At 33.5% G+C, this 16,645-nt stretch overlaps 1 protein-coding gene across 1 annotated transcript in view; it reads right to left on the reverse strand.

The window, feature by feature from the left end:
• Nucleotides 1-6,511: 6,511 nt before the first annotated feature.
• Rbm13 (RNA-binding motif protein 13) overlaps nucleotides 6,512-16,645 on the reverse strand; it is a 42,852-nt gene continuing 32,718 nt past the window's right edge. The window contains exons 7-8 of the mRNA XM_035348976.1: nucleotides 11,990-12,085; nucleotides 6,512-6,696 (exon numbers count right to left, since the gene is read on the reverse strand). Of these exons, the coding sequence (XP_035204867.1) occupies nucleotides 6,547-6,696; nucleotides 11,990-12,085 (246 nt within the window). The 3' untranslated portion in view covers nucleotides 6,512-6,546. The remainder of the gene's footprint in view (nucleotides 6,697-11,989; nucleotides 12,086-16,645) is intronic.

A 16,645-nucleotide genomic window follows, 5' to 3' on the forward strand; every position in this document is an offset into this window, starting at 1 on the left:
TATGCCAAGTGATATCCATCTTGGCCATTCGCACAAATTATGATAACATGATGCTCGGCAAACGAAGTACATGCCCACAACTCGTATTGCAAGACCTAATTTGTTTATCAAGTTAATATTTACTCAACATCTTTGCACATTATGCAAATTGCTGGCATAAAGTTACTTGCAATTCGAGGTTTTATTGTAATATTTAATTAATAAAATTTATTAATTATATTTAAGAAAATCGCTTTATTTAATATTCATTATTATTTTTTTTCAAAAAATTACCATTACAAATAAGAAGAAACAAAAATATTTAAATTTCTTTGTAATAAAAATTAGAGATTACAAATACAAAAATAACGCTTTAGGCATAATTTTTCACGATGCTCGTAATATAAGCTTTAGTTAGGATCATTAATTAAAGACTCATTGCCGAACGACTAGTCGCAGTGTGGATTCAACGAAAGTGCGTTATGTGATGATGAGCAAATGTAGCTACGATTACTTAGAATGTTCATAATGAGTATGCCTTGTGTTGTAAAAGACATTCTAAATACACTCATATAAAATAAAGAAACGTTTTCTGAGTTTTACGTCTGCAATTTTTGTCACTTTTATGTGGTGCATCATTCTTAACAGTCTTCACTCCTCTCTCGTATGTTTTTAGTTAACAATTGATTTAATAACAGATTTAAGAGAAATCTAAACAAGATGAGCGTAAAAACAGAACTCTGACATAAACAGCAAAGAAAGATATTGTGGAAGACTGTTGGGTTAAGAATCTTAATAATTTCTGCAAAGAGAATTTGGATCTTCGAATCCAAAAATGGCAATCACAGTACGATAATCTCAGTCAACAAATGCATGAAAACATACAGTAAAAGGGGGGAAATACCTTATATACTCCTCATCTTAAAGGATACTTGGAAGAGACCCGATCACTAAATCCTTATATATGGTAGCTAGTAACTAGTTAATGGATCCAAGAGATTGTGGGGTCATACGGCTAAACAAACTAAGTGGAGCATGGAACAAAGGGCTAAAGAAAGACTAGCGATTGCGTTCTAAGAGGACCGAAGCCATCCACCCTCCAGAATAGTATTAACTGCCCTTTTGTATACCAGGAACCGGTCCATGTATTTTATACGTCCGATGCTGAGGTTGCCCGAGTACGTATCCAAACCAATACACTAGTCGACCCCTAAAGAGAAATCTGGTTGGTGATGAATATATCCACCAATTTTTAGTTCAGGCATCACTCATAGAGTCATTAAGTTCTTAAACAAACGGAAGACATGAAAAATAGGCAATGCCCACAACAGGATTTAAATCTCGGATTTTCTCACTGCTAGCTGAATATATGTTTTAATTATATGAGAGAAATTCTGTTCCCGCAGTACTTCATCAATAGTATCCGGGATCCTGAGATACAGAAAGCACTGCGAATGGCGAATGTCAAGGATTTAAAAAGTTCTTTAGTACACTAAAGCGCTTTTTAAGCGTTGCTCGCTTCAAGTTTCTTGGCACTAGAGTCCCATGAAATTTGAAGCAGCCCAGCGAGCAACTCGTAGAAACCGCCATCCAATCAGAACTGCTCAAGTCTAGGAGCCAGTGGATAAAGTGACTGCTCATATAGACGATTTAACCAAGCAAATCAATGCCTTGAGATGGAATATGAGCGACAAGGTACCGACTCTAAAGTGCTGCACTGCGATGGTGAAGGTCACGTACGAAGGAAACGCAGAACAACTGAATGAACGGAAACTAAAACCGCTCCCAGCAAGAAATGAAATTAATTAGTGGCTATCTTGCAAGGTGGATGTTGATAGAAAATGAGAAGCCCCATTTTAAACCACTTAAGATTTCTCCAATGACTTGCGGCAGTAACGAACACTTCATCATGGGACATATAAACGGAGTTCCTTCCAATATAACCATCGATACAGAAGCTAATGTGACCAACATCCGAAATGATTTTGCTCAATAACTGGTAGGTAAACTCATCTAGACGCCGCCCTGCATAACCCTCCAAAGTGTATCCGGTGATAAAATCGATGTCAATGTAAAATTAAACATTAACATTATATTCGGAAGAACCACCTACCATCCCACGGCATATGCGGCAGATATAACCGACTCTTGCATACTCGGATTGGACTTTCTAAAGAAATATAATTTTTCCTTGGACTTTCACGAGCTGCATTCTGCCGCTGAAGACATAACACTATTCAGAATTAAAAATGAAGGACTTAGTTCCATCCTCTAAATCATAGCTCGAGACGATACCATAGTAGTAGCACGAACAGAATTTTTGCTTCCTGGATCTGTAGTCGAAAACAGAGATTTCAGTTACGGTATGCCTAAAACTCTAAGAGCCTGAAAAGAGTACTAGTAGCCTCGGCACTTGTCTACCTATCGAAGACCAACGTCCCGGTGAGAGTTGCCAACGTAAGTGATATAACAAAAGTCAGTAGGAAAGGGGAAGCATTTGCAGCATGTACTCCAGTGACCTGTGTTGAACGATAAAAATAGTCTGCCAATCTATGTGTCTTCAGAAACCTTAATATCGCAGCTATTGCAGAATGCACAACTAAGTGATGAAGAGAGGACTACTGCCGAACATGTCACACAAGGAATTTCAAGATGTTTTCCCTGCTCATTTTTTGATGTAAGATGAACCAGTTTGACACAGCACAGAATTGATACAAGAGACCATCCACAAATCAAGCAACATCTAAGACGTCTACTGATGGCTAAACAGGAACAAGTAGGAAAAGTTCTAAAGGATATGCAAGAAAGCAACATTAGCAAGCCTTCAGCAAGTGCAGGGGCCTCTCCCATCGTTTTGATCAAAAAGAAAATGTTTCGACTAGATTTTGTGTTGACTTATCGGCAGTTTAACGAAGTTGCGTAGGAAGACAACCACACTCTTCCGAGAACTGATGATATTCTGGAAGCAAGTGGTTTTCAACTCTTGATTTAAAGACTGGATATTAGCAGGTAGAGATACATCTTGTTAACCAGGGCCGGATTTATGTATAAGCTACACAAGCTATAGCTTAGGGCCTCAAACAATAAAAATATAGTATAAATAGTATAAGTATCAGTAGTGGGCACAACCCGACCCGCCTAACCAAACAAGTTGGTCTTATGGTCATGACAGGCCACGCCCACTATAGTTTAATAGTATTAAAATATATTATAAATAGTATTAAAATATATTTTTAAAATGGTATTAAAATATATTATAACAGACTTATAAAGGGCCCCATATTTCAAATAACTTAGGGCCTTATCAAGCCTAAATCTGGTTCTGCTGCTGACGAAGAAACGACGGCATTTAATACCGGTCAAGGATTTTGGCTGCTCAAGGTGATGCCTTTTGGATTATGTAATCTGCCGGCAACATTTTAACACCTCATGAAAACCGTATTGACAGGTCTTTTCTACAAAGCCTGTCTAATACACCTGGATCACATCGCCATCATTGGGAACAGTTTTGAAGAACATTTAGAAAATATTAGGAAGGTACCGCAGAAATTGAAGGAAGCCAAACTAAAATTAAATCCCACCAAATGTAAACTGTTCAGACAGAAAGGGATTTGACATGCCATCCGTGCGGCAGGTGTGTGTATGGACCCAGAAAAAGTGTCGACAGATAAAGACTGGAGACGTTTCGAAAATGTCCATCAGCTGAGAATTTTTCTGGGGCTTTGCATCTACTATAGAAGATATACGAAGGACTTCTTCCATCACAAGACCCCTTCACAAGCTGATAGCAAGCAAAAGTTCTTGCAGACAAAAGAATGTGAGGATGCATTTTACTCACTGAAGGAAGCTTTAACATCTGCGACAATCTCGACACGCACTCAGCTCGACAAACCATTTATTCTTGACATGGAGGATAGCAATGAGAGTGTTGATACTGTCTTGCCTGAAGAAATAGATGCACAAGAACGTGTCATGGCATAGTGGCACAAGTCTCAATCTAAACCCAAGAGAAATTACTGTCACCAGAAAAAGAGTTCCTCCCCAGAGTTAAGGCCGCAGAACATTTCCATCACTATGCCTAAGAAGAAAATTCCTGCTCCATGCAGATTAAGCATTGTTGTTCTGCCTATTAAATTTCAAGAATACAGATGGCCAAGTACCCAGATGGATACAGGTCCATGAAGACGACATGACTATCTGTCATCAGATGAGATTATCACATGGAAATGCCAATGCCCTATCTAGAAAATGCTCCCCAAAAAGCTGCCACTATTATTCCATGGTCGAAGCAAACTATGAACAGATTAATCCGATCATTTGTCAAGTCAGAAATACAACATCATCTGACCCAGATCCATGGAGTGATCAGAAAAGACCAGTTGGAAGATGGTGACATTAAACACAAAATTGACTTAATGGAGTCTTCAAATAGGAAATTAACAGGCTATTTCGATCTCTAGTCCTATGCCAATGTCCAAAACTATATTGGTTTTTCTGGAACTGACTTTGCATTCGAAACGGTGCCTTGTACTGTAAGATCGAATTGGATGATGGAAAGGCATTCCGATAGCAGCTGATACTTCCAAGATACTGGACATCCTTAAAGAATTACATATCAGTCCATCAGGAAGCCACTTCGGAATAATGAAGATTTTGCATAGAGCTTGAGACCACTTCTAAAGGAGTAATGCAAGATGATGGCATGCAAAGTGGCGCCAATCTTGTGATGCTTATGTGGGTCAGAAATGACCAAAGAAATGCTGCTGGTAGAAGCTGCAACATTAGAATGAAGGAGCTCCTTTGAAAGAATCGCCTTTGACATCCTGGGACCTCTACCACGAACTGCTGATGGCAACAAATAAATCCTTGTTGCTGCTGATTACTTCACAAAGTGGCCTGAAGCATATTCTATTCCTGATCAAGAGGCTGTCACAGCAGCAGAAGTAATAATATAACATTAATATTAGTTTATACAGCATTTGATATCAGGTTTGGAGTGTCTCTTCAGTTACATTCCAATCAAGGAAATAATTTGCATCAGCTGCAATTAGAGAACTTTGCAAGTTACTCGGCATTGACAAAACCCAAACACCACCTTTATACTCCCAGTCAAGACAGTATGGTAGAGAGGTTTAATCGAACCATCCTTAATAACCTTCCACTGATAGCTTAAAGAAAACGACAGTACTGGGACTAGAAGTTACCCCTCTTCTTACTAGCCCTATCGCAATGCTGTCCATGACACTAACTGCTATTCACCATCACAGATGCTCTTCGGTTGTGACTTTCGTCTACCTTGCGATCTCTTGTTTAGTTACCCTCTGGATGCAACTGCATTGTCTGAGAAGTACATTCAAGATCTCCAGTCACAGTTTGAAGTGATGCACAAGACAACCTTGTGAATGAGAAGATGAAGATCAAATGTGACATGGGAGCTACAGGACATTGATTCAACGCCGATGGTAAGGTGTGGTTATGGAATGTGATTTGACAGAAACGTTTTTCTCCTAGTCACCTTGGAATGGTCTTACACAGTTCTAAACAGGATGAATAATGCCATAGATCGGATCCACAAGTCATCAAATTCTAAGCCTGAAGTTGTTCTTTATGATAGGCTAACTACTTCCTATGGCCATAGTACGTTCTCCCAATAGTGTGTATAATGTAAACAGAATACTAAGACCATGGTCCTATTTGTCTATGAAATTATAAATTTATGCATTTATTTACTGACTTGATTTGTTATTTTGTGAAATTATTGCTTTACTATTGCACTATGTTGTAAGTACGGCTTTGCTTCCTGTCTAGGAATTGTAGAGCCCAGGACGTGCAGTCCTTGAAAAGGCGGCAATGTTACAAATTTTGTACATATATAAATAATTTTAGTGAAATTATATGCAAAACTTTTTTTAATAATGCGACATGTAAATCTAAAGAACTGAAGCTTGCTAGAAAAGTAAGAGTAAAGCGGCAAGTCTACTTAGCATTACCGTCGCCAAAATGGTAACTAACTTTTGTTGCCAAACTTAGCAACATTTTGCTCCATCCTCTTATAACTGTAATAGGTACTGCAACTGAATAACTGTAATTAATGCTCTGTGTAACTGTATCCATTTCCGGCCTTCATATGCCTTCCAGTAATTTTGAGAAGTGAGTAATTTCTTGGTGGCCAGGGGAAAGCTAGAGAAGACTGGACAGAATATCAGTTTAGTAGTTGTTAGTTCAGAGTGACTTCTAATTGTTGAGATTTCCATGATAGCTTCCTTTTAGATGCACTTTGCATTGCACTGTGTTTAATATTCTTAGTAGTTTGATGTGTATCTACTGATTGTAATCTGTGATACCGTGAAGAGCTGTAACAATAGTTTTGTGAAAAGTTCCCAAACTGTGAAGTGTTCCTTTTGTTAAAATTAATTTTATCAAGGTATCATCAATGAAGTGAGTACTGAATATGTTACAAACTTGTATACATGCAACAGTACATTATAATACTACAATTATCATTAATAATAAATGCATTAAAATCAAAATGTTAACAATAATAATATTTTATTATTTTCATTAAAATTATTGAATTTGCTCTTTAACTTTCTGCTCTTCATTCTGTTCTTCATATTCAATTTGAACAAATGCTTTTTTCCTCTTCAGACGTTTACACTTCTGTTTCACTTCTTCATCTGAACTAGAACTTTCAGCAGCATGACATTTACCAAAATCCTTAAAAATACAAAAGAATAAACTTATACATTTTTATTAATAAATATCAATGAAGCATTTAAACAAATACATTAAAAAAAGTAATCTGCCGTTTTTCCAATATTTTGTATATTAATATTTCTATACAAACCATGTCTATAAAAGTAGGTAGTTTATTTTTTAAATAAGGTCCATTTGTGACTGAGTGAGAGAATGATATGGGATCACCAGGATGCATATGCACATCTACTCTCAGCAAGCTTTGCGCACATTTAGATACTAGTATTTGCAGCTGTATTATCTGCCTGTATGCTGAGCTGTAGAAGTTCATAAAGTTTACGAAAACTGAGCACTTGCCGATTGTGAGATGATTTGTAATTCATTTCTTGAATAAAAGAAACTTGGCAGCAGCAGAAATTCACCATCATATTTGTGAAGTTTATGATTATAATATTATGAGTGATAACAAAATTCAAATGAAGGTGAGAATGTTCAAGGATGGGTGGGTTAATATGCATGATCAGCCATGTCTTTGAAAACATTCTCTGATTTCTGAAGATTTGGTTTGTGACATGGACAACAAAATTCAACGGCACAGATGATTCACAATTTCAAAGTTATCAATTGTTTTTCCACAACAAGTTCCAAAGTCAGTTTTATACACCATTGTTTTGGAGAAACTGAATCATTAAAAACTGTGTTGTCAGTTGGTTTCAAGACTACTTTCTGATGACCACAAAACAAAAAGTTTGGGCTGTGCTTCATCATTTTTGACTCAATACAATCAGGAAGGAAATTAATTTTTGGACCATATCATTAGAGGAGGTGAGACTTTGGTATCTCACATGACTAAAAGTCCAAGAGTTTCGCATGATTAGAATCCAAGAAACAGCCAATGGAATTGTGGCATAAATCATTGCCAACTAAAGTGAAAGCTAAACAGATAATTTCAACATGAAAGAATATGGTATCTTTTGGGGTACTGACCCAGAAAAGGAGTTCACACCTATGCCTTTGAGCACTTACACGAGTAGTGAACTCCTGTTTTTATTTAAAAAAAAAAAAAAAAAAAAAGATGTAGCGATCACACAGCCCAAGACAAACTGGACGGCAGCTGTACGGTCCCTGTCGTGCCTGAACAAACCACCGAAGAATCAGTTGCTCTAGTTCTGCAAAGACTTTGATTATGTTATACTTAAACACATCAGTCTGTTTAAGTACAGATAATGTTATACTTAAACACATCAGTCTGTTTAAGTACAGATAATAGCCAGAACAGCGAGGGTTGACTCCCAACTGAGGTTATGTCTGAAATTTCTCCCCAGTCGATCCCTGATCGATTCACCCAGGGCTCTTATGGAGCAGGAAGTGATCGTGAGAGAAATATGGCATGGCATACAAAACAAGCAGCACGGTTTGCTATCATTCTGCTGTGATGCTGCTCCATGACAATACAAGGCCACATGTTTCTGCAGAAATACAAGGTCTAATCAGGTCTTTTGGATGAAAACAACTGGATCCAGACACTGCACCCAATGAATTTCACTTGTTTCAACACTTAAAGGAGTTCTTTTGTGGTCAATGATTCAACAATGATGAAGTGAAAACTGCAACGACGGATTGAGCTTCTTCACAGGTGACAGATTTCTATGACGTCAGAATTCAAAAACTTGTAGAACAGTCTGAAAAAATGTTTGAACAAAAATGGAAATTACATAGAAAAGTATGTAGAATATGGGGAAAATAGTTATAATGGTATTTTTTAAAATTTTTCTTATAAAAAATTCACCTTATTAAAAAAATAAACCCTCATACTTAGCCAGCCTTTATTTTTACAATCCCTGGTTGTAAACATATACTTCTAAACATAAAAATGTTTTAAATGATGCATCTTAAATTTAAAAAAATCTTTTTCATGAAAATGAATTAAATAAAAATAAACACAACCGTACGATGATTTCAAAACTTTTCGATATTTTATGTCATTTTCAACTTCTCTTATGTTAGTTAATAAATTAGATTCATATATAATATGTTAGTTAATAAATTTGAGGTTCATTTTCCTCCTTAAATGCCATTTAATGATTTTCTTTTGTAATTTATACTGTGTGACATTATTTAGTTTATGATTTATTCAAAACTGTCAAGTCAAAAGAATTTTCACACACGTAATTTAAAAGTTTTCTAATGATAAAAATGCTCTACTAATATTCTCATAAAGTTTCTCTACTTTAGAATCATAATCTAACAATTGTACAAAAAATTCATTAATCTAAACATATTTTTCATTTTAATTTCTGCAAAAAAGTTTCTGAGTTGGCTATGAGCCTACTGAAGCCTGCCAGTACTTTGAACACAAATTCTATAGGATTCCACGAATAAGTTTTTTTTTTTTTTTTTTTTTTTTTTGTTAATTATACTGATCAATACTTTTCATCACAACCTGCATAGAAATGTGCAGCACTTTTTCCATTAACATCAGACTATAATATTAATATAAGACTAACAGACTTTAAACTGATTATTTTATTCTTAATTAAGTACATAAGCAAACATTTCGCTTTTCAGTTTTTGTACAGTATCTGTGTTAGGTATTCATTTTAAAGTGTTTCTTTCCCTTACTAAATGATTACAGGGGTTCCACCTAGTGTCAGAAAGACAGAAAATTTAAACCGTATTTCTTTCTCTTTTTCCCCTTTTATTGGGCGGGGGGGGAGTCATAATAGACAATGAGTTTTTCTGTTCGGTTTCATGTCAGTATGGGCATGCAGTTAATTTTACAGCCACAAATAAGAAAGAGATAGAGGCTGTATATGAAATACCAATAAACTATTTGTTTTTCCTTTTAAATGTTTAATGTGAATCAAAATGTGGTGTTGAAAAATAAATTGTGTTTTCTGTGGAGAAGATTATTTTCTCAACTGAGATATCACGTTTATAACCTCTACACACAAGAAAAGGTAACACAGTTTTTCTTATTTTAAAACCAGATAAATAACAGAACCTGCATATGTCAGTCAATGCTGACAACTTTAACCAACAGCAGTTGACTAATTAGATCTGAATATGATCTCCAACCTTTAAAGTGAGATTCCTTTAAATACATCCATCAACTTTTTTCATGCAAGAGACATATTTTTTGTAATTCAAGTATAAAATTTTCCTAAATGTAGAAGCTGAGAAAACATATAAAAAGTTGGATTTTATAATTTTTACAAAATTTATTTTTTTAATTTAAAAATGCTTTAAAGTGAGTATTTACATCATTTAAAACATTTTTGTTATAGGAAGATTATAACTACAACTAATGGTTACAAAAATAAAAGCTGGATAAGAGACTTTAGAAAGAAAGATCTAGAAAGTTTTATTCCTAGATTAAGTTCTCCAATATATGCTGCTGAATAGTTAAAGCAACATTATGGGATTTTATATTATCTCCTGTTCTAAAATGGTGCTAAGGGTAATCACACCTGATTGCAATATATGCCTAAAACACTTTTTTTTTTTTTTTTCAAAATTTCAAGTATTTATCCATACATAAACATTCTTTACTGTGGAGAAAAAGACTCACTGTTCCATCTTTATCCTCATGTTCTAAAGGAATCAGAATCAGTTCATCCAAGCATAGAACATATGAAAGCACTCGCATGTTTATATGCATAGTGGTCAAACATGAATTCTGACATGGCAAATACAATGCTACATAACTGCTCTTGGCAGGGGGGATGTAAGGCCATCCATACAGGATTTGGAATTAGCCTTAAGTTGAATATCCAAAAATAGCAGCCCAAAGATGCATCATAAATCCAATAAAGCCAAAAATTCAAATAATAATTCTTTCTTTAATTCTATTCTTGATAATTCTCTTCAAATGTTAATTCTAATTTTCATGAAAATTTCTTTGTTCAGTTTCCTCCATCAATTGTGTGAGAAAATTTGAAAAAGTTCTTTTCCAGTGTTTCCATTTAGATTCCAACACATGAAGGGTCAACATCAAATCTTTCTGGTTTCAAAAGAGTTTCCATTTTGCAAAAAAAAAAAAAAAAAAAAAAAAAAAAAGGTATAAATTAGTTTTAGTTGATTAAATTGTTGTAAATATAATAAACCACTTTTCTTAAGCTGAAATGAAGCTTTAATCAACTAAAACTGCACATAAAACAGAACATAAAATGTTACGTTGTAAGAACAATATTTTAACTAAGAATGACTGTTGCCATTCCATGTAATATCATTTTAATGATGTCAGTAATATTAAATATTATACCACAATATATATATATTCTCATGTTGAACTGAGGGCTACAAGACAGTGAATCAAGTGCCACAAGTTTGACATGCCTGACCTACACTCAAGGGCAGATAATAGTACCTTCCGAATCACTGATGTATCAAAAATTAAAAAAATATTTGGACAGAATGCATCTTGATCTTGTCAGTGGTTTAAGAATCAAGCAAAAGTCCTTTGTAAATTAGAAATTGGAAAAAAAAAAAAAAAAAAAAAAAAAAAAAAAAATACAAATCTTTTGATCAAAATGATTCTGTTTATATTCACAAGAACCTTAGCAATATGCATGCATAACAGCCATAGTTTTAGAATCTTCAGGTTCTGTGTCATACAAAGTGAAGTTTCTTGCTGATGTAGCTGTGACTAAATTATGCAGCATGTTAATTAAATACATCCCAGATGTCCATTCGACAATTTATAATCCTCTGACGATCTACAATCCTCTCCTGTAGACTCCAAACAGAATGTCGTTAAACCCAATGAAATCTGCCCTCTTACTTCATTCCACTTGAAACTCTGGTGCAGCCATATCAACACATTGTGAAACCCAAATGTTTTGAAGATTTCATTACCAATGCCCAAAAGGAAAGAGTGTCATGCAACACTTCCTTCTTCCATAAAAACTGTATTATAATTTAAATTATATTCTGATTAGATATTTGCATTGTAGCATTAAATGATATTTGTAATATGCTTACATATGCATTTCTGTTGAACACCATGTCACATTCTTATAAAAATACACAGAACCAATTTTTCTAATACGAATACTTTGAAGTGTAATGAAAATTCAATCTAAGATTGCCGATGCTTTAAAGAATATCAAAACCAAAAATAAATATATATTACACATAAATGGAAGGTACGTAAAATTAATTCCAGAATTCTTAATGATTAAATTTATGAACAATAATGAAATTGTTAATCACTGAGCTCTTTAAGTTTTGGAGAATAATAAAGTTACATAGAGAAAAGAAATCTACCACCCCCAAAAATGGAAAAAATGCCATGAACTAGCAATTAACTCACTTCAATATCAGCTAGTTGATCTTCTAAATCACTTTCTTCAAAATCTACATCAGCAACAAATTGTCTGTCTTCTTCTTCTTCCCATTCCTCCTCCTCCTGAGATGTACAGGAACAGCACAACACATTATTTGACAAAAACATTTAATACCATTAAAAAAAAAAGTGGATAACTTTTTCATACAAATATTTTACATATTAATATTTATGCCTTACATAAAATATCACTTTCAATCAGATCATATATTGTTTATTTTACCATGTGATTGATTATGTAACCAAATTTAACTGATGTTTCTCATACAAAGGTTTAAACTACTATTATATAAAGAAAAGCAAAATTATTTTTTTAATTAAAAGATATATCATAAAATAGTAACAACATTTATTTATGACAAACAGGATTGTATTGCCAACTGGAAACAATAATGTCTCTTTGTAATGCTAATAGATGATAATAATAATAATAACTGACAGAGAAATCAACATAATGTGAAATTTAAAAATTAACCTGTTCAGGAGCAGCGTCACGTATACGCGACGCAACGATTCCAATCCTACCAGCCCAGCATGCCGTATACGCAACGCTACGATTCTGTTCCAACGAGCCCAGCGTCGCGTATACGCAACATTAAAACGGAACGATTTATTTGAATTTTTAAAATCCAATAAATGGAGCTAAGTGGTAATTATTTTCCCATATTTTGAATCATACGACATTTGACCTTCATGTATTGGCATTACTTTCTGTTTTGTGCTTCTGGTTTTGAGAGATTTATTGAAATAAACAAACTGGAAATAAGCGCGCCTGTGAATTAAAGGGGCACAGGCGTTTTTCTTTATTTCGTTATTATTTTTTTGTTTTGTTTTTCTATTTATTTTGAATCTTAACATAAGCTTTCTTGGTTAATTAAAAAGTAATATTACAACATTATTACAGAAGGGGAAAGTCAATCAGCTTTCTCGACGCGTAAATGCGTCTTGTTCACATTTCTCAGAAAAGACCCAGCGTTTTTATTTTTCTTACGCGGCATGAATGGTCATTATATATAATGACACATGCATTATATTTGGGATATAATGTATTTACTTTACATATAACGTATAGATTGAAGTGATCAGTAATGGTTATCCCGCCAGTGGGGGTCTTTTCCTTGATCACTTTCCGGTCATTGTGGACGCTGTTTTCGATTTAGAAAAACAGGGAGTTTTTTAATATAAACCTGATGTCACACAGGCTTTGAGGATGAAATATTTCTGAGTGTCTTTTGAAGAAGTTTTGGGACATGTGTTGGGTTATATTCAGTTTCATTCCGTTAGCCATAGCTAAGAGACCTTACTTAAAAACTTAAAAATTTGTTCAAAATCACTGGACAATCCACCTTTCTGTCAAACTGGAAGACAGTTTCCGAAAATTTACGTTGATGGAGAAGGTAATAAAAGTAGGTGAAGTTGCATTGTGTGCGCTGAAAGCAAGGAAACACGAAAGCAAACAACGTATTTTGAGTGCGAAATATGTAATATAGGACTGTGTGTCGATCCTTGTTTTGAATTATTTTACACATAGCAGAATTTTTAAATTGGAATTTAATTACCTACAGGTAATTCTTGTTTAGTTTTTTCCTAAATTTCTTATTTGTAATTTTTTTTTCATGTTTATAGTACTTATTTCTGTGTATTAGTAATGATTTTAGTATTTTGCTTGTTTAGTTTATTTCTATTAATGTGATATTCTTTATATTAATACACATTAAAAACAAGTACATTAAATACGCAACTTCACAAATTGAGGTCATGATATCAGCATGCTGATTTTATACGATTTTATTTGTAAAATTAGGCTTAACTACTGAAAATGTGCGGGCCGGTGGCGACGATCCATTTCAGCGGGTCCGGTCCCGTGACCGTGCTTCGTTCTCCCGACGCTGGTCCTTAAGAGTTTAATATCAACAATGTAATCCAATACTATTCCATTTCAAACTGGAAACAATAAGGCCTCTTTGTAATGCTAATAGAAATAACTGCTAGAGAAATCAATAAAACATGAAGCTTAAAAATTAATATCTACAATGAATTCTAATACTATTCAAAAATCATATTCATTACTGAACATTCAATCCTCAACAAAGGTGAGAAACAAACTTTAATAAATGAAAAAAATTTAACAATACTCCTGTTAAAAGGAAACATCTAGCAGTTATTTCTATTATTATTAATTACAGGGTTCGTACACATTTCCTTACATGAAAATTAAGGACTTTTAAGGACCATCAAAGAAAAAAATTAAGTACCTATCAGCAAACAGGGAAAAAAAAAAAAAAAAAAAAAAAAACGAATAGAATAAAGCAATTATCCATACAACCGACTTCATGCTTGTAATTTCACTTTAAGAAACTAACAGAAGTGTGTATTATGCACTATTGTTAAATTCATTTAATACTTACCATAAAACAATTTTGAAAATTAAACTAACTCCCTACAAGTTATGAAGTAGATAACATTAAATTAGGAACATAATTTCTTGAAAAACATGTATAAGTGTATTTTACACTAATAACAGTCACTATTTTAGAGATTTAATGATTATTATTTAACTTATTTGATATTTATTTAAACACAGTCAACTACTATTATAATCACAATGTAAGAATATTTTGCAGATTAAAATAACTGATTTGTAAACATACAATTTATTTCCTTGGTTTTTTTTTAAAGATACTAGAATAATAAACTGTACAATAAAAGATACAAAACATTTGTGTTTTTTTAAAATCTGAAATCTTTTCAGCTATTTTAACATCTAATTTATTTATGTCTATTTCCTTTTCTTTAACTATTCTTCTAAGTTCATTTGCTTTGATAAACAAATCAATGTTCCTGCTGGTCTCAGCTTCATCTGCTAAAGCATCTACTTCTTCATTATTATCTTTAATGTCCCTTTGAAGAAATTTTTTCTTCTGCTTCATATAATCAATTTCTTCCTCAATAATATTTCTTTTCCTCTTTGAATTTTCAAATTTAGTTAAAGATTTTTGTTCTTCTAAATACTGCATATATTTAGACCTTGCAGAAGTTGCTGCTGATCTCATTTCTTTATTAATTTCGATATTAAGAACACCTCCAGAAATTTTATGTAATCAAATACTGTGCGTTGAAAAATGTATGATGAGTCACTTAAATTTTCAATTTCAATTGCTTTATTTACAGAGAAGCCCCTTTCCACAGAGGCCTGTCCATGTGACAAGATAAGAATCATTTTCACTAATTTCCATACTTTTGAATAGTGAAAATCATGAAAATAAGAAGTGAGAAATGTGTCAAGAGAAAGATTTTGAGGATCAAAAGTAGAAAATTCATGTAAATTTGTTTTAACTACTTTGTCTAGAAACTCTCCAAACTGCAGCAGAATTTCATCACAATCATCTTGTAAAACATGTTTATTCCGCATTAATACAGGTAGAACTATTTTCATTTTGTTCTGGGCTTTTTCTGGACTTTTAACCATCAATCGCGGGTCTATACAAGATGCATTTCGAATAAGAGAATAATTTATTGAACATTTAGACATTAAGTGTTGTACCATTGTTAAGACACATTGTTGACCTTCTTGTTTCAATGCAAAACTTTCAGCTTGTGAAATGTACTTCTTGCGGCAATTATCATTCATTAACTGCTCAGCAATGAACCCCAAATAAACTTTACTTTTATCATTATAACAATTTGGATCATTAAAATTAAATTTATAAAGATTTTCTGCTTTAGTTATTTTTGAATATTCTAGGTTCAAAATTTTAAAGTGCTGAAGGCAATCATTTTATCTTCAGTAAAAAAGGGAATAAGTGGTTTATCACTTTGATAATATTCAAGGAAAGGCAATAATATTTTCGACAGAGAGAGAAAAAATTTAATTTTATAAGAAATGTTTTATCTTTAGTTGCCTCCAAAATATTTGAGAAGGATTTCGATGAATTTTTTTAAACTTCCCCATTTCAACTTTTTTAATGTACAGTAGCAAGTCATCCCATATTTCAATGGCTCTTTCAACTGCTGGAACATTTCTTATCCTCCTTATATTGGAATGTCCCAGCCAGTGGATGACATCCCATGCTTGAAAGCATTGTTAAGAATGTGTAAATCGCATGTCCCTAATGTCAAGCATTGAATGTTATATTCCTTTGTCAAGTCCTATTGCAATAAATCATAAAATTTCCAGTTTACTGCAGGACCATCCATCGATATTTGTAAGAGTTATGACAAGTCTAGTTTTTCAACACATTCATAATATTTGGCCCTATAAATGCAACAAGTGAAATATGCCCTATAAATGCATATTTCACTTGTTGCATGCCCTATAAATGCAGAAGTAAGGTACTGAGTTCTGACCTTATTTTTGTGATGCCAGTACCTCACATGAATATCTAGTTACTTCTTTTGATTTGTGTGAATAACGGCCTAATATCATCGCACGATTTAAAAGAATAGTGGCTTTTGATGCACTTAAAAGCCCACAATATTTCTGCATCTGTAACTTCAGATTTGAAAAGAAAAGAATTGACTTTATTATTTTCTACACTTATTGATGTTGAATTAGCAGTTACATCTTTTCCTGAAGTAGATGGTTCTTCTAATTTGACAAAATTCATGATACTGTTAGAAGAA

Source organism: Stegodyphus dumicola, chromosome 3, assembly GCF_044657685.1.
Source record: "Stegodyphus dumicola isolate Sdum_Otavi_A_Nest chromosome 3, ASM4465768v1".
Lineage (NCBI taxonomy): Eukaryota > Metazoa > Arthropoda > Arachnida > Araneae > Eresidae > Stegodyphus > Stegodyphus dumicola.